The following is a 25,298-nucleotide window of genomic DNA, read 5'->3' as shown; positions in this document are numbered from 1 at the left end:
ACAGACGGGTACAGCAAGTCATTAGTGCTGTAATGCTTCCCCAGAGAACAAAAGCCAACTTGAGGGCTGATGTCCTAGTCACCTCCTGGCCCACTCTCGCTCAGGGTCAGTTTGCTCTTCACCTTAGGGGACGCTGTGCTTCCTCTCACAGATGAAAGGATGAAAGGAGATACCAGGAGTACTCCAGGACCTGGCTATCCATGTCAGCTCAGGGGTGGGGGTGGGGTGACTTTTGTTCTTTACCAAGAGCTCTCTGTTGTTCCATTTTTCCATTGTACTCAAAATTCAAGGCCACCTATCATCATGGGAACCAAGGGAGGAAATGATCTTTACTAATGGAAATCCCATGGAAGTCTGGGGCTTAGTCTGCTGTAAATTCATTCATAATACCCTTTGGACCTTGCCTTGGAATTGACTTGGACTACTGAATAGAGATTCCACTGAATGAGAAACTCTGGAGCTTTAGCATTTCTAAAGGAATTTGATTGTTTCATCCTATATCTCATTTACTCTTTCATTTATCCATTAAATACGAATTCAATATTTATACAATAAGTATTTCCCCCTCCTTCCTTCTCTCCTTTTTTTCCTTCTTCTGTTTTTTTTCTTTTTTCTTTTTTGAGACACAAAATCTTATATATGTCAGAGTGCCTAGATCACCCTGGAACACATGATTCTCTTTCCTCAACATCCTGAGTGCTACAATTACAGGCATGTAATATGACTGGCAAGCATGTTATCTTTATTTCCTGTGAATCATCATGTTGTCTCACATGTTGAATCAATGCCATAGATTTCTATAAGTTAGAGGCAGATAAGACAAGGGCAGCAATCAGCTAATGTTAGCATGAAACAAGAGTATTTTAGTCCAGGCCTTGCTGAGAAGAAAGAGACACTTCTAAGCTCCAAACATTTCCTTTACATGTTGAGAGGAAACTCTGTAGTCTTGAAGATGTCATAGTACAGGAGAATCACATTATGCCAGAAAGGAAGTTTCCACTGGACAGGAAGAGGAAATAGTCTTTGGTAGAAGAGATAGCAAGAGAAGGGAAAAAGAGAAAATCTGGTTTCACTTTAAGCTTAAAATCCTAAGTTTGGATGGGTTGAGGGAGAAGCCAAAGGCAAATGTGGCTTCTAGGCTAACTGTAGCTAGAGTAATAAGGCAGCAATGGCCATGTACCTTTACAGGACTATAATGGCTCCTTCAGCTCCATTCATACCCTGCGTGAGTCTATGCTGAATCACAGCTTGCCCGGAGAGTTTAAATCTCTCATTCCCTCACTTCACAATCTTCTGGGAAACAGTTGTATTCAGTCTAGACAGTTTTTCCTGACTTGCCAGGACCCATCTCAAGAAATCTATTTCCCAAACTCCTGCTGGAATTTGCCTTTACCATTTCCATGACCCAGCCTGAAAAATAATGCTGTGTTCTGGGTGTCTGTGATCCTCAAAGACCCAGAAAAGGCTCTGCTGAGTTCTTGATAGGAAATATCTAGAGATGGTTTAAAGGGGCTGCTAATATAGTTTCAAAACAACTTTGGGTAACCAACATTTGCTTCAGATTGAAAGTTCACACACTTACTTAATGAGGCTGCTGATAATGAGCAAGGACTCTTGTTTATGTGAGGGTATCTTAAACACATGGTTATGTTGGAATTGTACCAAACTCAATCAGGTGGTCCCAACAACCATGCTAGTGTAGATCTGCTCTACTCGGATGCACATACACATATAAAGACTGGGTCTGGAGAGCAGTCTGATCATATGTTAGTAGCCTAGAGTAGGATTTCAGGGGTTAGAACCCCATACCTCTACCAATTAGGATGACATTATTTATCCTTTCTTTTCCTTCTGGCCCTGAGGATTGAATTCAGGTCCTTGTGCTTGCTCGAAAAATGTTCTACTCTAGCCTCACCCCTAACTCAACGAGGCTGATCTTTACTACAGATTCAGATTGGATTGCTGTTCTTCATTCTCCCATAAAACTAAAATTTAATGTAACCAAATGGTACCTGAAAGCTTGGCTTCTCATTAAGCCAAATCCACTACTCATTAACACCGAAGTTACATAGCAGCACTCAAGGGAGTGATGCAAACCTGGAACTATTTCCTGTTATTCTCCCCAAAGATCATAATGTAGGTCAGCATGACATTCAGAAGAGTGGGAGAGGTGGGGCCACATGTAACTGGGCCAACATCATCTTAGATCGGATGTACAAAAGTTGATGTAATGGTATGAGGACCCCTAACTCTCTGCCATCTCCGGTGGTCCAATGGCAGGGATGTTTCTATCTCCAAGTCCCAGGTAGCCTCTTCTGGGGGAGTTTACCCAGCTTTCTAGGTTGTTGATGTGATGGAGAGTAAAAGGAGTGGTATTGGCTGACCTTTGAGTGTGCAGTGAAGCCATCCAGAATCCCTGAGAGAGAAATGGATTTTTAAATTCATTGGCTTTGAAGACTCCATCTGCCACCTGCCCTGCCAAGGTCAGAGCACGTTGGATGCAGCCCTAAGTGGGCTGCCAGATCTCTGCAGGTTTCAGGGTTCAGTTCTAGCCTGGTCCCTTGGTTCCTGGGCAGTGAGGGGCTTCTGCCGGGCCAGCCTCCCTTCACATTAAATTCCAGCTTCTCCTTACTTCGTCTTACACTGTGTGTGTGTGTGTGTGTGTGTGTGTGTGTGTGTGTGTGTGTGTAAGTGCACATACAATGTGGGCACAGGCGCACACATACACTCATGTCACTCACACTTGCCAAGAGACCTGGGATTTAGCAATGCTTTCACCTTAAAGTAGAATTCTAAAAGGCATTACAAACAACTTATATATTTATAGCAAATAGGCACAGTATGCATCTGTGCCCACCTAAGTGCTGAGTGAGCTGCTCCCCTAGTCTGAGTTGATACTGGGCCACGGGCCTGGGGCTTCCCTTTCTTTCTCTTCCTCTCCATGACGAACATTATGTTTCCTCGTATGACACAGTGTCAGGAGGAAGCACAGCAGCCTGTGAGAATGGGGGATATACATGATGATCGTGGGTGAGGACATCACTGAACAGTTTTGTGCTCCCTCGGAGCTGCATTTCACCTAGACTAGGGTGCTCCATCCCCATCAGTGCCATTGAGAGACAGGCACTGCTATGGCCACATTACAAAAGGGTAGAGTCACTAACCAGCATGTGGCAGTCCACCAGTATGAATCTAGGTTCCCCCACCACCACCTGCAAGTTCACTGTGTACACATCTCAGTGCTGCTTATGGCCTCTTCTACCCATATAGTCTCCAACAAAGCATGGCCTACGTCGCATCTGCTTTCATCTCATCCAGTACCATTGCTCCAATTCTGACATGTCCATGTTTATTTTTAAAAAGGGAAGGCACCACTTCCCCTCTCAGGATGGATCTGGACTCTCTCTAGAACATTACTTCAAAGAGACAAGGAAGCAACAAGGAAGGAACAAACCTCTCTTGGCTTGCATTTCATACCAGGGGTGCAAGCATTTCATTTTCTTAGTTCTGCTACAGCAGTTCAGAAACACCCATTGTATTAGCTGAAGTAGTTCTAGCTGCTGCACCAATGACTCCCCAGTTGCAGTACTTTAACCCTGAAGACATGTATTTCTCACTTACATAACTGTTGAACACAGATTTGCAAAAAGCTGAGTACTCAGGAGTTAAGAAGCATCTCCCAGGTGACAAAGTTGTTAAGCACTTTCCCTCAGCAGTGGAAGAAGGCTCCAAGGCCTGCTTTCCACCTGCTGCTTTGTGGAGCACTGATTATTGCTCAGGACCAGGGCTGCACACAATGAAGGTACTGCCTATCAGGTCCCCTGCAATACCCTCAGTATTACCCAAGTATCAAGTAGGAAGTGCTGTTTCTCAGCTCCTCTGTACCTCTAGTTGTTACTCCTGTCCCATTTTCTGCCATGGAGCTTTGACACTCCTGATAACAAGTCAGAATTGAAGTTAGCTATGATTTTCATTCTAGTACTAAGGGTACAGGAAGTGTATTAGTAATAGCTGTTATGATATATATTATATTGACACTTCTGGTGGCAACCCTGGACACTTTAATGAGCCCACAGATGGACTCCTTTGAGAATTCTATCAGGAAGTGAAGAAGTAAGATATGGTTCAGTGAAGAGTCAGTCCCATAGCTACTTCTCCAGCAGCTCATAGGTCCTTGGAAGCCTCCCTTAGGGATTAATTTTGACATCAGGAAAGAGAATCTTAGCTTCCATGGCCTAGGGCAGAGACATCTTTTGGGATCTGCAAATGAGAGGAGCCTAGATTATCCCTGAATATAGCAAGAGGCCCTGATGCTTGGAGTCTCCCTTCTGCACCAGTCCTACAATGGAGATGTCTCTTAGTCCTCACGTCTGGTGGGGGCCCATCAGCCTTTCTGCAGCTACTTTCATACTTCAATCAGAGTCATCTGGTTGAAGGACAAGCAGTACAGATGCTCTGTCAAGGGCAGAGGTGCCACATTGAGAGAGGCTGTCTAGCTCTGAGAATGGATATAAAAGGAACATGACTGTACTGGGAGAACACAAAGGGATGTTCTCTGCCTGCAGACCATAAACCCTTGGTAAAGAACCTTGCTTGGTTTTTGGTGTTCCCATTGCGAGGGGCTCCACTCTTTTGACTTTCTAAGAGCAGGAAGGAGACAGGCTTAATGAACAATCTCTCGTAAGCTCAACAAACACCTCTTTCCTTTTAGCACTTTCAATGGACAGCAATCTGATAGTTTTATTCTTTTCTTATTTTTTTCTTTTTGGTCCAAGACTGAGACTCAAACTTGGTACCTGATGCTGTTGCTCATTGGCTAGCACTCTATCAACTGTGCCACACTTCCAACTCTAAGCTGTGCACTTTAAAGATTAACTTATGCTCCATCTTCTGTCTCTCTCATTATCTACAAGCTTTACAAGGGAAAAGATAATTTTATATGCCTGCATGGCATTGTATCCTCCGAAATGTTATTTGCTGAGTGCAAATTACTTTTCTTGTTTGTGGGACATGAACTCTGTGTTTGGGCACTGTCCCTTAGCTTTTTCACTTAGAGTTAGTGCTCTACCACCTGAACCATATCTCTCCTTATGGCGTTTTTGCTGGTTCATTGGAGATAAGAGTCTCATGCACTTTCTTGCTCAAGCTGGCTTCAAAACATGAACCTCAGATCTCAGCCTCCTGGATAGTTAGGATTATAGGCATGAACCACTGGTGCCTGGCTGCAAATTACTTTGGAGGAAATAAATTAGCAAATAAATGATGAGTGGGAGAACAAGTGAATGAGAAGGGAAAGGGAAATAAATCAAGGAAGGTGGGTGAGGCTGAATGATGGCTGACTGCCTGCACATATTCATTTCCCTCCCTCCCTCTCATTAAGAAATGAGAGAAACTTTTGCCCCCTTGACCTTTTACTTTTGGCCAATAGATATGTGATGGTTAGAGCTTAACAGCCATACTGTGCAGTGAGGTAAATACAGGGAAAATTAATTGGCTATGTGCATAATTATTAATTAGTAGCTATGTTCCTACTATCATATAACATAATTAACAAAATGGACTCCAAGAAATGAAAACAAGGGTTTTTTATATTACTTTTTGTCTTTTTTCTTCTTTTTTTTTCTGTTTTCCCCTTTTGCTGCTATTTTTGATTTCTGTACCTTTTGCCTTATGTATGTAAGTATGTATGTATGTAAGTTTATCTGATTTGGGGAGGGGAAGGAGAAGTACAGAAATGGTGGGACAAGGGTACACAAATGCAGCAGTGACACTCACTAGACACTCACTAGTTGAAAATGAGCTATATAACTTGTAGGGAGTAAAAAACTGGGAAAAAGCAAGGGAAGAGGTGACACTGTTAAAAAAAGAAATGTACTCATTACCTGACTTATGTAACTGTAACCCCTCTGTACATCACCTTTACAATAAAACTTTTACAAATTAAAAAAAAACACATTGGGACAGCAAAACAGACAGGCAGAAGTCAAGGTCTCTGTTGATCATGGAGTCTGTCAGTATAATTTATCACTATGAGAGCCTAGAATGACTTCTTCAGGACTTTTTATACAAAAAAAAAAACAAATTTCCATTTCATGTATGTCTTAAATGGACAGTATCTAACTGACTCAGAATCATGTCAGTACCAGAGTCAGTCTGAGAATTCAAGACTTCTGTCCCAGACTGGAATTCTTTAAGTAAAGTCCAGCTCCAGGCAACATTCAACAAACAGCAAGTCCACACTCACTCAGATCTGGCACCAAGTTAGAACATCTTGATCTTTTTGAAGGCCAGTACAAGTGAGAGAGGGTCTCTGATACAATGTTCAAAAACCTCAGATTGCCTATAAGTCTCAGTGGCTCCAGGAAACGCCACCACCAGGGTGTAATTTCAGAGCCTGGCTGAATTTCATGCAGGCTGGGGTCTTTGCAATTCCACAAGGCATTTACTGTTCTGCAATGTAAAGCACAGGGGGGTAGCTCTTACCTCCACTAGGGAGTGCCAGTGTGCAATAGGCTTCCGGGGATAGGACAGCATTTCACTCCAGTGCTCTCTGCCCAGCCTCTCAGCTTCGTTGCCTACTTGACACACGCCGATGATCTCATTGTGACCTACACTGTGAAAAGGGCCCACAATAGTTTTTTCTTAAAATTTTGGTATAGAAGAAGAAAATCACACAAAGGGAAACCAAGGATTGGTGAGTTAGGCAGCTCACCAATGGGGTAGGGTGGAGAAGGTGCCTGGGTCCTTTTGCTTTCCCTTTCATTAAAGAATACTGGTCTCATGTTCTTCTCTCCTTCCTTCTAAGTTTGGCTTTATTTCTTTGACCTAACTTGAGTTATCAACTCTACAAAGATACTTAGCTCCTTTAACCTTAGGGCCGATCTCTGGAAAGTTTCCCTAAGTAGGTTTCTGACTTTGTTTAAACAATAACTTATTATTATTGATATTACTGTTGTTGCTAAAAGTCCTTTGCCGAACTGGAAAACTATGGTGTACCCTTTAACAATTTGGGATCCAAACTCACAGACTTTTTTTTTTCTCTCCTCCCTACTGCGATGAGTAATTTTTGCTGTGTCTGTGTGGAGGTGGTGGAGAGGTAGCGTGTGCAGGATAATCAAGTCTCTACTCATTAAAATCAGATGCACGCAGCAGCCCCTGGATTCTGCCATGGATTTTTTTCCAAGCCAGATTCATGAGTTTACTGATAATTACATCAAGGCAGAGATCACATAATCAGATTTATTGATGCAGGAAACTTGGCAATAGCTTGGAGAATGTTGGCCTAGCTTTACAGTGGGTGGGCAGCAATCCTTCCTACCCCCAGCGGGGACTGACACACACTATGGTATTGCCCAGGAGAGATGGGACCAGGCTATTGCCCAGCATGGGCTATCACACCCACAGGAAGCCATGTTGGAACACAGTCATGCTTTGCCCAGGCATCTGTTGGGAAAGCGTTCAGGTCACTGACGCTGCCTTGCTGACATTTCAGAGGCATGTGCAAAATGTTTTAGCAACCAATAAGATTTGTAAGATTATATTAGAAGTCAGAATGTTTTTTTTTTCCTTTATAACTATGCTCAGACCACGTGGGAGGTTTCTAATTAAAAAGAGACTTTGCATTTCAGTCTAATGACTGGTTTAACATGTATAATTCCCTGTTGGTACTTCCTTTGCATATTAAAATGACTGTATTTTTTTTTCAAATCTGTCCTTTAAATACACAATTGGCTACAATGCAGACTATAAATATCTCTTCTGTGCTGTATTAATTAAAAAGTCTAGCATCTTATACATTTTAATGTACCCTGTCATCCATACTGATTCTAGCATTTTCAAGAGAACATTTCTGTGTTTGCTTTCAGCCTTAAGTGGATGGAAATGATCTTTATTAAACACACTGCCAGAAGGGGAAAAAAAAGATAGAAGTTATGCATTTAGAAATGTTGATAGTCTGGTGTTTAGTGTGGAATCTTTCCCCTAAAGGTAATCTGGATTGCTTGACAGAACCCAAGATTCATGGGGCCACAGTTTCTGAAGTATCAATGTACAGAAATGTGGGAGGGGCCAGGGAGAGGTAGGGCATAAAGAGAATGGACAGAGAGGAAGATATAGAAAAGAAAAGCGAAGAGTAGAAGAGCTGAGAGGCCCTGTGGCAGTCTGATTTTACCCCATGGTTTGAACAGTGAGGATTCCTGGTCAACCTGCCTTCCATGTGCACTCCTTCTGTCCCTCCCTGTGGCCTGGGACCTGACTGAGCCTCTTATCTGTTCCACCTCTGTCCTCCCTTCCCGGGGCACAGTGGGCGTCCATGGAAAAGGCGTTCCAGGCATCTCACCGGTCATAGTCCATGACAGCAATGGATAAATGGATTTGGTCAATATTCTCGGGAGGGACATCAAAGACTATGGCTTCGTTGTAAACAGGATTCAGCGTGTTCCTCTTGGTGGATGTTTTTCTCTTCTTCAGTCTCCTGCCATCACACATCAGGGAAACTTTCACATAAGGATCTGCAGAGACCATGAGAAGCAGTGCTACAGTGAAGATAAATATAAACTATGGGCTTGCATAGTCTATATTGCATCCTTTACCTGTGTGTGGACTGCAGTTTGGGGATGCTAATTAATGTATAGGCAGTGACTAGTTAGCATAATTAAGTCATTCATTCAAGAAAAAGTATGAAAGTGTTCTTTGAAATGCGTGAAATCTAAAAATAGTATGAAAACATCTGTTGACAAAGTAGAAGATATTATCAATTTCTCTGTCATCGGAAGAAAATGCACAAACATTTCTAAGGAATGGGAATCAGGCCTCAGGCCTTCAACTCTACTGCATGGGATTTTTTTTCTAAAATTAGATCTCTTTATTACAGGATTGAATCCAAGGCCACCGGCCTGCTAGACTAGCACCCTACTAGTCTAGTCACACCCATGACCGCAACCCAAGATTAGGTCTTTAGGAAAGGGAATTCCTACTATTTGGGAGGCAGAGATAGGAAGGATTACATTTCAAGGCCAGCCTGGAAAAAAAGGGAGATTCTATCTTAACAAAGAAACTGGGAGTTGGGAAGGTGGCTCAGTGGTAGAGCGCTTGCCTTCCATGCATGAGGCCCTGGGTTTGATTCCTCAGCACCACATAAGCAAAAAGAAAAAAAGCCGGAAGTGGCGCTGTGGCTCAAGTGGTAGAGTGCTACCCTTGAGCTGAAGAGCTGAGGGACAGCGCCCAGGCCCAGAGTTCAGGCTCCACGACCAGACCCCCCCCCAAAAAAAGAAACTGGACATGGTGGCACCCACTCTGAACCTTAGCTACAAGGAAGGATAGGAAGAGTGTGGTCCAAGGCCATACCAGGCAAAACACACAAGAACTTATCTGAAAAATAGCTACATTAAAAAAGGGCTGAGGGCATAGCAGAAGTGGTAAAGTCTCTGAGTTCAAACTCCAGTACTCAAAAAAGAGGGGAAGAGAAATCCTTGCATCTCAGAGTCTTTGAATTGCTAGAGGGTGGGAAAGTTCTGGGGATGGATGCCCATAAGCAGAAGAAGCCCACAGAACTACTGGTGGTCAATTAACAAAGAGAGAAGCAATTTGTCCATCAGGGAGCAAAAGGACTTAGACCTGCTCCTAGAGCAACTCTGCGATGAGGTGACTAGTGACAAGACTAGTATACACACACACACACACACACACACACACACACACACACACACACACACACACACACACACACACACACACACACACACACACACACACACACACACACACACACACACACCGATTTCTTACCCCTTCCAGGAGAGGCTTATAAACCAGAGGCCATATCTTATGAATCCTCTGGTGTGTGGTATAGTATTTACTGCATATGGTGCTCTTTGATTTCAGCCTATGAGACAATGTGTCCTGGATGTTTGTGACCGTGTTTAGCGGGTTCTGCTAGTAAATTTGTATTGTAGAAATTTCATATGGAGATACTTTTTTTGGTTAGAATTGATGTTTACATGCTGGATTTGCTGGAAAGACAAAACCAAACTAAACCCTGTGTAGATGACTTCTATAACGATGCAGGATTGTATGCAATCTTGCATAAGCCTGGGATGGTTATCTGAGAAAAGACCTAACTACATAAGCTCTATCAGCTTGTGGAAACTGTAAATTTAGTTCACACTAATGGTGAGGGAGAATAAAAATAGCTAATGATATGTAGAATTTAGTAGGTACCAGACACTATTTTATTGCTGCATATGTATTAAGCCACTTAATGTCACAACAACACAATGAGCCAGATTCTATGACCATGTCCATTTAACAAGCTGGAAATGGAAGCCCAGAGAGGTTAAGGGACTTACTTGCTCAAGGTCATACAGCTCCTCGGTGGCAGGAATGAGATTAAGCTTAGGAAGTTTGTGTCCAGACTCAATATGCTTTATCACTATGTTCAAAACTTCATAAGGTGCTTCATTAGACTCTGAGGAAAAAGTCTGAATTTTAGGATGGCTCACCTGATGCCCCTGTTATGTCCATTGCCTTTAAATTCCTTGCTTTTATAATGGTAATGGTCAGCCTGCCAGCCGTGGGAAGGTAGCAGAGGGAAAACATCAGCTCTCCAAGATCCACATTGTCCTGTTGAGAAAGCGCAAGCCTAAGTGTTACAACGTCTTCTTTCTCACACTAAGGAGCTCCATTGCAGAGCAGCACTGGGAGGGGTCACAGGGCTTCCTTAGCTCACCTTCTGAGCCCTTGATGCCTCTTCTGCTCACATCAGTCACATGGAGAGTACATCCCTGCCTTCCTGGAGCCTCTCCCCACCCCACCAAGGAAGTACAACCTATATTTAGATGGCAAAGAGGAGGCCATCAGCCACCACCTATGCTTACAGCCTGCATAGCCCCACACGGGTCTCCACAACCCAGAAACACAGCTTGAGAGCAGAAGCTTTTCTCAGTCTTAATAATCCTTCATGGACTCCCTCCCCATGTGGTTCCACTCATTTCCTCCCCCTGAAATCCACACAGAGCTCCCAGCTCAAAGCTATGCAGACAGGAGCCTCAGAGGGTGGAGCAGACCCACTCCAGGTCAGGCTCACTCTGCACACACATCACCTGACTGTGCAGTGTTGCAAACAGGGTCCTACCTCACTCCATCAAGCCCCCTCCATAGTCACTTCAAATTAGTCACACTATTCACATACAATTCTGCATCCCTCCCTCCAGACCCCCCTCCCAGTCCCTACCCCCAGAATACCACACAGAAGCTCTGAAGATCAGCATATAGCTAGCTCCCCGAGACTCTACAATCTTCAACTCCTCATATAGCTCACAAGAAAGGACATTGCATAAGCCCAAGAGAGAATCCATGACACTCCCACGCACCCACACACCTGCCAACATGCCACTTGGACACACCTGCACCCTCGTCTACTCCTGCAGTCTCCATGCAGGGAAAGCATAGTAGAGCCTGGGACCCCAGAAGGCCCTGCTGTCTGCCCCTGATAGTTTGCTACAGCCCTTCTCTTCCTGGGTGTGCCTCTAAGAAGCCCCCCTTTCCTCCCCCTGTGGAAAACATCTCCTTAGGCAGAATGCATTCCTTCAAATAGGTCAGAAGGCACAAATCTCCCTCTCTTTTTAGCCCAGGGAGAGTGACATGGGAGAGAGAGAGAGAAAAAAAATAGTTCATTTAGCTTCAGTTTCTGAATGCTACCTGAGGTTATCGAGCTGGGTGCCTGTGTCTAATTAATCCGGTCTCATAGTGACAATGCTCTGGGGAGTCAGGTTTTTGCCCTCAACACCACAGACTCCCTCTTCCTCTCCCCTCCCCTCTTGGATTTTCTGAAGATGCTTCTATTTTTAGAAGCACAGATTCAGCTCTGGAAGGTCACCTCGCCCAACCTCTTCCTCTCACTGCTTCCACAGGAGGAGGCGGCAAAGGGATCTATCTGGCCGCTAAGGCAGATGGGTGTCTGTGTCTCAGTGCATCGCCTCCTGCCTCATGTAAATAAATCATCTCCCTCTAACAGCCCAGGCCTCCCTGGTGCCTGGAGCTCCAATCGCAAGGGAATCACGTGGCTAGACTATGTGTGAGGAGAGGCTGGAAACTAGGGCTAAATCCTGCAGTGGGGAACAGCAATCCTTGTCCCAAGAAGAGACATGAACATGCTATGCTGCGGAACAGTAGTTCATTGGCATTTGATGACTATTCTGTGCTTTTCCCCCTATCTGTTCATGCAAGCCTGGCATGAAGACCATTTAGAATCTGATGATTATAACATTCTCTTAAGCCAGTGGTCCTCATTCAAGAGTGATATTGCTCATCTATGGAATATTTGATACTATCTGAGATTATTCTTTTGTACTCTATCACTGAGCCACACCTCTGTCCCTCTTTGTTTGCTGGTTATTTTTTGAGATGGGGGGAGGTCTTACTTCCAGTCCAGGTGCATGCCTGGACCTGTATTCCACCTATTTTTGTCTCTCATCTTAGCTTGGACGACAGATGTATGCTACCACACACCTTCTGTCGAGAGGGCATCTTATGGACTTTTCTCTTCAGAACTGGCTTGGAATTGCTATCTTCTCTATTTCAGACTTCCACAAAACTAGGATGACAGGTGACAGCACTGTATCTAGATATTGTTTGGCATCTTGTAAACTTTCTTACTTTTGTTGGCCTTGAATATTGGTCCTCCTGATCTCAGTCTCTCAAGCATAGAGAATTATTTTTTGTTTTTTTTACAATTATTTTTGAGGGTTTGTTACTGACATCTGGTAGGCAGAGCCCAAGGAGGCTGTAAAATACCATATTCTGATTGCACAAAGATGCATAGTTATCTAGTCCAAAATGTGAATGGAGCCAAGGCTGAGAAATTCTATTTTACATAGAAGCGTTTAGATTCTTGGTAAAAGCTTTTCTGAAATTCTGTTAAGAGTCAAACATAAAGGAGCCTTAGTATCTAGTTTTTTTTTTAGCTTGACAGGAATCAGATATACAGAAGTGTCACTGGTGGCTGAGAGCCCTGGAGGGCACAAAGGAAAGTAAAATGCTATGGGAAGAAATGCTCCATTTGCTTCTGCATTAGGTGACTAAGATTAATAATGTTAGCCAGATAGAATGGAAATTTATAGTAAGCATGTGTGAACTCTCTACCTGCCAACCTATAACCTCTTTCTGTAGTCTATAGCCTATAATAGCTAAAAATTTTGGCTAACTATTCTACTTGTCTACTCTTTCATTCTTTTAGTGAATTCCTTCCTAACTCCTTGAAATTCTGGAAGGGATGCTGCAGAAATTCAGGCAGATAAAAATATCATGTCTCTGTACTTTTGCTGGGACTAAAGATGAGTATATAACCCAAGTAGGACTGCTTAGAGTTATTCTAGGATTGAACAAATTCAATATTGAGAAAGAGAAATTCTCAACTGATTGAGGTTATATATTAGAACATATGAGACTAAAATTGTAAGGTTTATGTGTTCTATATATTACAAAAAGCATAAACTTGTGTAACCAGAGATCTATACTATACCCAAAAGAAATAACTGAAATAATAAAACAAGAAGTTACAACTGATCAACCTACAAAGCACAAAAATGGATGTTAAAACTATTCAATTAATTCCAGAGAAGACAGGAAGCAGGGGAAGAGGAGGACAACAGCAGAAGTAAAAATCTGGTAGAAATAGAAAACCAATTATACAATGGTAAATTTAAACAAAAGTATGCCACAATTCCAGGCCCAAGTTGTCCAAACATATAATCCTAGCTACTTAGGAAGCTGCGATCTGCAGGATTATGGTTTGAAGCCAGCCTGGGCAGAAAAGTCTGTGAGAATCAGTCAAATGGTGGGCTGGTGGTATGGCTCAAGTGGTGGAGCACCAGATGAGCAACTGTGGGGCAATGAATTCAAACTCTGGTACTGAAAAAAAGAGTATTCAATAATTACATTAAATGTAAATGGCCTAAATGTTTATATTCAAAGCTTCTGAAGTTGGACATAGTAGTGCAATTGATTAAAGATGGGATCGAGACTTGAGTATTCAATAATTTCTGAACTCTTAGGTAAGTTCTAGAAGTTTTTTTTTAGTTCTATGTTTTTATTTCTTCATTTAGAAAATAGAATCATTATACTCAAAAAAGGACTGATTTTTTAAAAGGCTAAAAGAGAAAAAACATTTAGGAAGTGAAGCTGTGGCTCAAGTGGTAGAGCGCTTGCCATGAGCTGAAGGACAGTGCCCAGGGCCAGAGTTTAAGCCCCATGATGGACAAAAAACATTTATACAGTAAATACTGTATAGTCCATATATTGTAACTAGTATTACTTTGGATTGATTATATTTTTTTTACTCTCATAAAAGCTTAGAAAATGGTACCTTAAAGTGAACTGGCATGCTGAATACTTAGAAGGAAAGATATTGGAAGGGACTTTTCAGGTCTTCTCCCTATTCCCCTTTCTCATGTTCAGAACATGAAACAAACTAGAATTTCTCAAGTTGGGGGTCACTGAAATGAGACCCTTTCTTTTTAAAAGCCAGACACAAAACCTAGAAACCTTGACCTTTTCCCATCTTTCTGTCTTGTAGTTAGCCATGAAAAAAATTCTCATAGCTGCCTGTCTGAAAGTAGACCATCAGACTCTTATTCCAGAAGAGGCCTTGTCTTCTACCTGACGGCAGGGATGCCATCCACAGAAAACAACAAGATCTGAACAAACAGGCTTGGAGATCCAGCCCCTCATCATCATTCCCCATTACGTCATATCCTTTTGTCCAATCACATTTCTACACACGGTCTATTCTTTATTAAAGATACTATTTCATTCGTAAGGGCTCTCGTGCCACATAAAACTTTGATTAAATACATTTGTTATGCTTCACTTCCATTAATCTGTCTTTGTCAGTTCCTATTTCAGACCTAGCCAGGAACCCTAGAGGGATAAAGAAATGCATCATGCACTATACTTGTCTGTGTATTCTTCAGGGGAAAGGCCCATTTGCAGCCTCTAGCAGGGGCTAGGAGTGGATCAGTCAATAATGCTTGCATTAATGAAGCGAGGCACAAATGAAGGCGAGATATAAGGATCTTTGGAGATGTACTGCACCCTCAGTAGCTGCTTGGGGCTCCTTTAAATTAAATTCCAGTGACTCATCAGGCTAAGGGGCATCTGGTCTCACCTCCCTCCCTCCCCTAATCTTACCCACCCCTGCCACCATATTTCCAGAGTTGTTGGCTCCCCAAGAAACCCTGTTCTTACAGAGCCTCTTTCAAAAAGGTTTAGCAGCAAAAATCACTCATTTTTAACAAGTGAAATCCTAGTTACAATATTTCTCTCAAATGTCCTTAATCTTCCCCTGTAAATAATCACATTGATGGCCTAAACTTATTCCACCTGTAACATGGAAGCTGTTAATGATTTGATTTTGTCCTGCTTTCTCAGCAACTCCAATTATATGCCCAATATGTCCCCCAGACATGGTAAAACTGGCCAAATAAAGTCCCTTTTCAGCAACAATTTTACAAATAATTATCATGCACTGTTAAAGTAACTGTTGATGCACTTTATTTATAGGTATTAACATGATTAATTGCATTGGAAGTGTGCCTGGAGGATGACACTTTATTTTTTAAATTTTATTTTATTGTAAGATGCTGTACAGAGGGGTTACACTTACATGAGTAAGGCAATGAGTACATTTCTTGGCGGGCATTGTTACTCCTTCCCTTGTTCTCCCACTATCCCTTTCCTCTCCCACTTCTTTCAGTCCTCCCCCACCCTGAAGTTCATTTCCAATATAGTGTCTTGTGGGTATCACTGTTGCAATGGGTTATCCTGTGTCCTTGTACCAACATTTTGTTATTCCCCTTCCACTCCCCAAATAAGACAAATGTATATACAAGATGCAGGGTACCAAAATCAAGTACAGTGACAACAGGGCATATATCATAGGGGGAAGAACATACAAAGGAAAAAATATCACATAGTACATTAAAACCAACAACAACAAAGAAAGACCTCTTGTGTCCATATCTTGGGGTTCATTTCACTTAGCATCATCTTATATGGTCATATGTACATAGCTTTTGTCCTTTTCTGCTTGTCTGATAAAATTATCCTAGATGTATACTAATTATTGCAAATGAGGGAAACTATGGAGCCTATATTTCTTTGGGCCTGGCTAACTTCACTTAATATGTGGGTTTTGTTGTTGTTGTTGGTGGTGGTGGTGGTGGTCATGGGGCTTGAACTGAGGGCCTGAGCACTGTCCTTGAGATCTTCAGCTCAAGGCTAGCACTCTACCACTTGAGGCATAACACCACTTCCTACTTCACTTAATATGAATTTTCCAAGTCTTTCCATTTCCTAACAAATTGAGGAAGTGTCATTCTTTCTGATGGAAAGATAGAATTCATATATATATATATATATATATATATATATATATATCACATTTTCTTAATCCATTCATCTACTGAGGGGCATCTGGGCTGGTTCCATATCTTAGCTATGGTAAAGAATGCTGAATAAACATAGTTGTGAAGGTAGCTTTAGTATGGCCTTGTTTGTGATCATTTGGGTAAATGCTCAGAAGTGGGATGGCTGAGTCATATGGTAGCTCTATGTGTAGTCTTTTGAGGGACCTCCACACTGCTTTCTAGAGTGGATGAACAAGTTTATGCTCCCACCAACAGTGCAGTAGGGTTCCCTTCTGTCCACATCCCCTCCAGATTCTGTTATTAGATTTCTTGATTATAGCCATTCTAACTGGGGTTAGGTGGAATCTCAATGTTGTTTTGATTTACATTTCTTTTATGGCCAGAGAAGTTGAACATTTCTTTATGTGTCTATTGGCCATTCTTATTTCCTCTTCAGAGAAATCTCTCTTTAAGACTTTAGCCCACTTATTAATAGGGAGGTTGTTTCTTTGAGGATTTGTTTTTGGGGGATTTAATTTTTTGAGTTCTAGGTATATTTTAGAAATGAGGCCCTGTTGTATGGCTAGTGAAGATCTTCTCTCAGTTCATAGGCTTTCTATTGATGTCGCTAGCTATGTCCTTTGCCATGCAGAAGCTCTGCAGTTTCATGCAATACCATTTGTCCAGCTTTTCTTTGATTTGTTGTGTTTCTGGGTCTCTATTAAGAAAATTTTGGCCTGTGCCAAGAGCTCTAGAGTTTCTCCTATTCCTTCCAATAATGTTTTCGGGGTGTCTACTTTGACTTTGAGGTCTTTGATCCATTTGGAGTTGATTCTGGTGCAGGGTGGTATATAAGGTTCTAGCTTTGGTTTTCTACAGGTGTTTATCCAACTTTTGTTAGCACCATTTACTGAAGAGGCTGTCTTTCTTCCATTCTATTTTTTTTGGCTTCCTTATTGAAGATTAGGTAGCTATAGGTCTGTGGGTTCATTTCTGGGTCTTCAGTTCTATTCCATTGGTCCTTAGGTCTGTTCTTGTCCCAGTACCAAGCTGTTTTGATTACTATGGTATTTAATTAATATGGCTTTGTAGTAGAGTTTGAAGTCTGGTATTGATATTTCTCTAGCATTGTTCTTTCTGCTAAGGATTGTTTTTTGCTATTTGAGGTCTTTTATTGTTCCATATGATTTTTTGGACTGCTTCTTCTATTTCATTGAAGAATGAGGTTGGGATATTGGTAGGTATTGCATTAAATTTATAGATAGCCTTTGGCAGTATTGCCATTTTCACGATGCTAATCCTCCCAATCCAGGAGCTTGGGAGGTTTTTCCACTTCCTTAGTTCTACTTTAATTTCCTTTTTCACATTTTTAAAGTTTTCATCATAGTGGTCCTTCATTTCTTTGGTTAATTCCTACGTATTTTTTGTGGAGCTATTACAAAAGGAGTTTCTTTCCTGATTTCAGCAGCGCTCTTCTCATTATTGGCATACAGGAAAGCCACTGATTTTTGAGGGTTAATTTTATACTTGCTACTTTGCCGAAGTTTCAGATCAGCTTTAGTAACTTGGGAGTGGAGTCCATGGGGTTTTTTTTGTGGGGGGGTCCAGTCGTGGGGCCTGAACTCTGGGCCTGGGCACTGTCCCTCAGCTCTTCAGCTCAAGGATAGCACTCTACTACTTGAGCCACAGTGCCACTTCCGGCTTTTTTCTTTTTGCTTATGTGGTGCTGAGGAATCAAACCCAGGACCTCAGGCATGGAAGGCAAGCGCTCTACCACTGAGCCACCTTCCCAGCCCCTCCATGGGGTTCTTTAAATACAAGATCACGTTGAAGTTGACACTTTCTAAGCAGGAGCTGGGCCACAAGTAAATCCACAGCCCTCACAGGAGAGTAGGAGAGTCTGTAACCAGCCCATCCTTTCCCCCCTATCTGACTAGCTCCTGCAAAGGATTATGGGTCTAATTCTGTAACACTACTCCCCTAAAGGAAGGATTTTCTTTGACCCAGGATATGTTCAGCTAGAAATGGCAAGATGACAACATTGTCAATTAAAAAATTCACAGCATTGCCGGGCACCGGTAGCTCACACTCAGGAGGCTGAGATCTGAGGAGCTGAGGGACAGCGCTTAGGCCCAGAGTTCGAGCCCCATGACCGAAAAAAAAAATTCACAGCATTATCTTATCTGGTCTTGATAGCATTTATATGTAGTTGGCTCTAATATCTGTATCTGTAGCCTAGCCTGTTCCTTACATTTCAGGCTCATACAACCTAATGTCTTCTCTCAATGTTTATTCAGTTGTCTAAGAGGCCTCTCAATCTTAATATTTCAAAAATGGAACAGATTTCCTTTTCTTGTTCCTGGCTCTGCCCATATCTTCTCTGTCTCAGGGTGGTGAAAACTTCTTCACAGGGACTGAAGCTAAAAATCTGGTACCCATTATATCTATCACCCTCCTCCTCTCTCACTCTCCTACACCCGCAAGTCATGTCATTTCTTCTGTCAAAAATATTGAGAATCTGACCAATTTTCTTCTCTGTTAGAGGGCTACCCCACTTCAAGATACCATCATCTCTCTCCTGTGTACTACTGAGCCACAGTGAAGGCAAAGGGAACGAGTGAGGGTCTAGGACAGAACATCGGCACTGACATGCTGATATCATGGGACTCTGTCCTTCGATAGACTCCCAGGTGCTCAAGGCAGAAGGAAACCCCTGAATGTAGTTTCCATATCTCTGTGCATGCACTGCAACACGACTGAGTCTGCGTTTCCCACCCTGGACAGATGTACTGGCATGTATTCAGAGAGGGTCCAGGAAAAAGGAGGTAAGGCGATACTATGGTTCCTGTTCTCCCCATGTAACTAGGGATTTTCCTTGAAAGGCTTCCAGAGTAAGACCCTGAGGCTGGAGAGTTCCTATCACATCTGCATACACAGGAAGCTACAAAGCAGTGGGCAGATAGGATGGATAATACCACATAAAGAGAAACTTACTGATAATGAGACTAACTGTTCTGTTTGAGCAACCCTGTTGTCTTTCCTATAAAAAAAAAAAAAATAGAAGTGGGCTGGGCACCAGTGGCTCAGGCCTGTAATACTAGCTACTCAGGAGGCTGAGATCTGAGGCCTGCTATTTGAAGTCAGCCTAATTAACTTATCTCCAATTAACTACCAGAAAAAAATCAGAAATAAAGCTGTGGCTCAAATGATAGAGTGATATCTTTGAACAAAAAAGGCCAAGGACAATGCCCAGACCCTGAGTTCAAGCCCCAGGACCAGTACAAAGAAAAAAAAAAAGTAGCTAGCTGTGGCTTGCTTGGAATCATATGACATCTGATTTTTCTCTCCTAGGATTTGAGCCTTTCACATTTCAACAGCACATCCCAAACAGGGAAGATGTGAAGACTCTTTTCTGTGACATACTTAGATAACATATTTCACTGAGACCTTACGAGGTAGCTAGCTTGTCTCAGCACTAGAGGCAACAGATTTCTGCCCCAGGAGATTCAAATATCTGACAGTTTTACCACAGGGCAGCAGTCCCAGGCCCGAGCAGCAGAAGGAAACCACATAACCCAATGTAAAGAGCTGAGAAAAGAAAGCTTGGTATTCATCCCAAGCATGTTATAAGGACCTATCATGTAAAGGTATGGCTTCAGAACCACTCAAAATTTATTGACTCCTAATAGGTTAATTAGAAACAGGTGCTGCAAGACTGACATCATGTTTTTCACTTGGGCTATTAAATTCATAGATTAGGGGGCTTCTGCAGGTGCTGCTAATGTTACATCAGCACATCTGGGAAGCTCTCCCCCGATGTCCTTCTAGATGACCTAGATACACATAGCCAGGTGATGGCAAAGGTAAATCCATATCTGGTTTGACAGTCATACCTAAAGGGTGCCAATCAATGACTCAACACTTGGGTATATCCAGTTCTGTAATTTACTCATTACGTTAGAAGAAAAAAACAGAATATGAGAAGGACACAATATACATAATAAGAATACTAGTGTGCAGAATCCAGATCCACAAAAATCTAGACAGATAAGTAAGATATGTAAAGCCTAACAATGTCAGTTTATTAAGATAGCTTACTTTAGGATCAGAAAAGTCAATATTACAACCTTTGAAGTTGATGCAACCCAGTGTGTGTGAAAATGAAAGACTTATGTTTTTATTTTATACTGGATCAAAATGTGAAATGGCTCTCAGAAACTAATTTTGCTTTAATTTTGCATCAGTAGAGGTATAGCTTGAGAAGGAAAAGTGTACACCTGCCAAAGACACCTAAAACATTAATTCTATCCCCACATCTGGATTTTAGATACAGAAAAACATCAAGAATATGGTGAGAACAGCCACTATGGGAGGGGTCTTGATTACAGGAGAATTCAGGAGGTTTCTAACTAAGCCTTAAGGAACACATCCAAGAAACACAGAATCGTTGTAGGCATTACTTTGCATTGGTATCACACAGAAGGGGAAATAAGCATGCTGGTAATGATTCTAGAACCAGGATCAGTATAAGGAAGCCACTGGAAGATAAACATGTGTTGCCTGACTTGGATGGTAGTGAGTTCAGCATCTGTTCAGCAAATTTCCCTGTATTAGAGAAGATCTAGTGCCAAGTTGGTGGTTAGACAAATGTAAAGCCTTTCTCTTTTTCTCAGTACTGGTAGCTTATGATTTCCTTACTTCAGACATTATCTGGCAGATAAGAGGAGATGAAAGATGTTGGAAACAGGACAGTTATCAAATTGGAACTAAAGGCATGGGGTTTGGTGGAATATGCAACTGTATTTAAGGGTAAGAATAAGAGGGGGGCCAGAAACTTTATTTATTTATTTTTTAATTGTATTTTATTTTATTTGAGAACATACTGTACAGGGGGGCTACAATTACATGGGCAGGATAATGCATACATTTCTTACCAAGCATTGCAGCCTCCTCCTTTGTTTACCCTTCACTTCCCTTCCCCGCCTCCCCCCTCCCCCCACCCAATTTTACCCCCCTCCCCCCACCCAATTTACCCCCCTTCCCCCCCCACACCGACATTGTAAAGCTGGTTTTGACATGACATTTTGTACTTCTCATTGTTGCAACAGGTCCACCTGAATCCTTAAACGACTTGTTTGTCCCCATCTCCTCCACATGTTATACTGACATCAAATATAGTGAAAGCGGGGGTTACACTGTGGGGGAGGGACATACAAAGCAACAAAGAAATAATCTTATAAATGCGTTAGAAACACATGCATGAAAGAAACAAAAACATTAAAATACATATTTAAGGGTTCATTTTCCTAACATCACATTATCTGACCTTTTCCGCTTGACTCATACCTATACTAGATATTGCAAATAAGGGAAACCATGGGACCTATGCTTCTTTGGGCCTGGCTTACTTCACTCAATATAATTTTTTCCAAACCTTTCCATTTCCTAACAAATGGGGAAATGTCATTCTTTCTGATGGAGGCATAGAATTCCATTGTGTATATATACCACATTTTCTTGATCCATTCATCTACTGAGGGGCATCTAGGTTGGTTCCATATCTTAGCTATGGTAAATAATGCTGCAATAAACATAGTTGTGCTGGTAGCTTTAGTGTGGTCTTGTTTGTAAACATTTGGGTAAATGCCCAAAAGTGGGATTGCTGGATCATAGGGGAGATCTATGTGAAGTCTTCTGAGGAACCTCCATACTGCTTTCCAAAGTGGTTGAACAAGTTTACATTCCCACCAACAATGAAGTAAGGTTCCTTTCTGTCCACATCCCCTCCAGCATCTGTTGTTGTTAGAGTTCTTGATTTTTGCTGTTCTAACTGGAGTGAGGTGATATCTCAATGTTGTTTTGATTTGCATTTCTTTTATGGCTAGGGATGTTGAACATTTCTTCATGTGTCTATTGGGGGGCCAGAAACTTTAAAGACTATTGAAAACCTGATGAGGGTTTGTGGGAAAGAGGAGGTGAATTCAAGCCTTGGGAGGTCTCACTTAGGAGACTGCAATATTGGAACTTTCTGATTTTTTCTTAACATTAATAGATACTTAAAACTCATGTGTGATATTTCTTTCTTTAATTCCCATTTTCCCAGGGATTATGTCTAGTGAAGGAGAGTCCTTGACTAAAACAAAGACAGCAGTTTTCAAAAATTAAAAGGCTTTAGTATTTAATTTGAATGTTCAACAACCATTTTTGAAAAGAATTTTTTTCTTTTTACAGATCCATCAATTCTCAATAGAAATAAAAAACAAAAGTAATTAAAGATGAAATTTGTTCTTATGTAAAGGCTGAGGGAATATCAGAGCATCCTTAGAACTGTGCATGGTGTGCTGTCTCTGATGGATACACTGGCTTCTGGAATGAACATTAAGATGACTTGGAAATACTTTAGAATTCAGCCTGCATCCTCAGTCTCCTTGTCATCCTGGAAATTTCCATCAAAACTAAGAATTCATGCAGTTTATGAGAGAAGGGAGGATGAGATATTCCAGTCAAGATATCCTCTAGAGATAAGTCCAGTAGCAGGTCAGTGAAATCAACATGTTCAGTGGTTTGAACAGTCATACAGAAAAAGTTTTTTTCAATTCTACTATTGATGAAGACTTGACCCAAGGATAATCGTGGACATAGAAGTGTCCCCTCAACCCCACCCCACCCCCCCCCCCCCGGCCTCTCTCTCCCTCATATGCCAGATGCAAATTACTCAGGAGGCTGAGATCTGGGGGATTTCACTTCAAAGTCAGCTCAGGTAGAAAAGTCTGTGAGATTCTTGTTTCTAAAGTAACCATAGAAAAGTTGGGCTGACTGCAGGAATGGCTCAAGTAGTAGAGTGCCAGCCAAGCAAGTAAGCCAAAAAAAAAAAAAATAAGGCCCTGTGTTCAAACCCTGGTACAGCCAAACCCCAAAAATCTTTCCTTAGAAATAAGCACAGAACATCTCCCATGTCTCTTAGGTATCTGTCAACTGTTCCTTCATCCCTATTACACATCCTTAGAGTCTAGTGCTTGAGTTTCCAGATCTTGTTCATTTGACCTATAAAATGTTTTGATTGCAACTCCTTTCTGTTCTTTTTGCCTCCGTTTTGGAAAGACTACTTGAAAATGACTTACTACTTTCAATCTATCCTCCACATAAAAACAGATCTTATCATTTCATGCCTTCCTTAAATCCTTCAATAAATCTTGGATGCTCTTAGGATAAAATCAGAACCTTGTAGTATATCCTAGAAAGGACAGCTTCTCAGCATTGTGTTACTTGTAACACACCCTGAACTATTCTTAACTTCTACCCCCTTTTCCATTTCATTCCCTTACGTACTGCTAAATGACCCTGGTTCTCTATTTAGGTTCAGGAACACAGCCTAGCAAGTTATCTCCTTTGTGCAATCTTCAGGGTTTTAACTCTGGCAAATTTGAGTCCATATGAAATCAAAGTAAAGATACTTGTGACTCTGAGATGCTGAAGACAGGAGCTCTCTCTTCTGATCAACACATTTATCCAGATGAGAACCCGAAGTCATAGAGGCTAATTAACTTGACTAAGGTTGTATGGTTAGCTTTGGAACTACCAGTCTAAACCAGGCATCCTAAGTGGAGGAGGACCAGAAGTGGGGAGGGGAGAAGAGGGGGAGAAGACAACTAGTTTGAGAGCTGGGTGGGGTAAACATTTTCTTTTCAGCAAATAAAAAAAGTCTGCCTTTCCTCCAGATGTCAGCATCAGATGATTTCCCTCTGTGTCCAACAGAATTTTCTACTGTTGTTGAGAGATACAGAAGACTTAGTTCAATAAAAGACTAAGCAGGGGTCATTTGGGTATGCTTTTGATAGGGACAATCATACTCTACACCCCCCCCATTAATCCATGTACAAGCAAGGCAGTTAGCACAGTGTCCAAACTTCACATTTCAACTCATTATTGGGTTGCTTTCTATCTTCTAAAGCAAGACCTGACACAAAATGAGTGCAAAATTAGTAAACTGCATCAGGAAATGAATGAGAGTGGTTTCTACAGGAATGGAGAGACTGACTCATCAGGACAGCACAAGGCAGCCATTCTTCCTCCACATTCACATTCGAAGACGCTCTCACACCCTCATCTACACGTGAGACAAAGGAGACATGACCATGCTAGAATTTTCTAGTCAGTGGGCAGAATTATACAGGAAAGGAACCAACTACCCTTAAAAAATGTTATGGCCTGCAAGCTACAGCCCATATCATCAGACAGGTTGAACTACTTGCCCACGATCAATGTTTGCTAGTGTCAAGAATGGATCTATAAAAATACTTTCCATCCCTGGTCCTATGCACTCCCTGACTTCATTAAAATGTGGGAATTTGAGGATGTCTCAAACAACACCAGTAAAATTTTGGAACAAAACTGCCACAGAACCCCATTAGAGTCACTGGACCCTTGAAAGACAGTAAGTTAGCTGCTACAGGGTGTCCACTTCCTGGCAGCAGCTCAAGTGTGCACCATGTGTTGGTATGGTTCGGGAGAGAAAATGGACACCTCAGTTGCCATGATGACTTGGAGATTTCCCACGTTGTTACTCCTGGGGTAACAACGAGTGAATAATGCATGAGATTCTGTTTTCTCCACAAAAATGTAGCTTAAATTCACCCAGGACAAGAACTAAGACAATTATATGGAGGCAGAGGGGAATCTAAATATGCAGGCAAGAAAAAGAGGGATGTGGAAGGGAGGGAGGAAGGAAGCAAGGAATGAAGCAAGAAAATAAGGGAGGGAGGGAGGAAAGATGGCAGGAAGGAAGGAAAAAAGAAAGGAAGAAGGAAGGAGGGAAGGAGGGAGGGGCAGAAGAGGGGAAGAAGGGAGGAAGGAAGGAAGGAAGGAAGGAAGGAAGGAAGGAGGGAAGGAAGGAAG

The 25,298-nt window shown here is 42.0% G+C and overlaps 1 protein-coding gene across 1 annotated transcript in view; it reads right to left on the bottom strand.

The window, feature by feature from the left end:
- The window catches only part of Syt9 (synaptotagmin 9), a 149,439-nt gene that overhangs the window by 35,247 nt on the left and 88,894 nt on the right, over positions 1-25,298 (bottom strand). The window contains exons 5-7 of the mRNA XM_070035394.1: positions 10,500-10,620; positions 8,339-8,510; positions 6,484-6,613 (exon numbers count right to left, since the gene is read on the bottom strand). Coding sequence (XP_069891495.1) covers positions 6,484-6,613; positions 8,339-8,510; positions 10,500-10,620 — 423 coding nt within the window. The remainder of the gene's footprint in view (positions 1-6,483; positions 6,614-8,338; positions 8,511-10,499; positions 10,621-25,298) is intronic.

The sequence above is a fragment of the Dipodomys merriami genome, unplaced genomic scaffold (assembly GCF_024711535.1).
Source record: "Dipodomys merriami isolate MVZ:Mamm:240054 unplaced genomic scaffold, mDipMer1.0.p SCAF_25, whole genome shotgun sequence".
Classification (NCBI taxonomy): domain Eukaryota; kingdom Metazoa; phylum Chordata; class Mammalia; order Rodentia; family Heteromyidae; genus Dipodomys; species Dipodomys merriami.
Note: the sequence above shows the minus strand (reverse complement) of the source record. Positions and strands in the feature narration are given on the sequence as shown.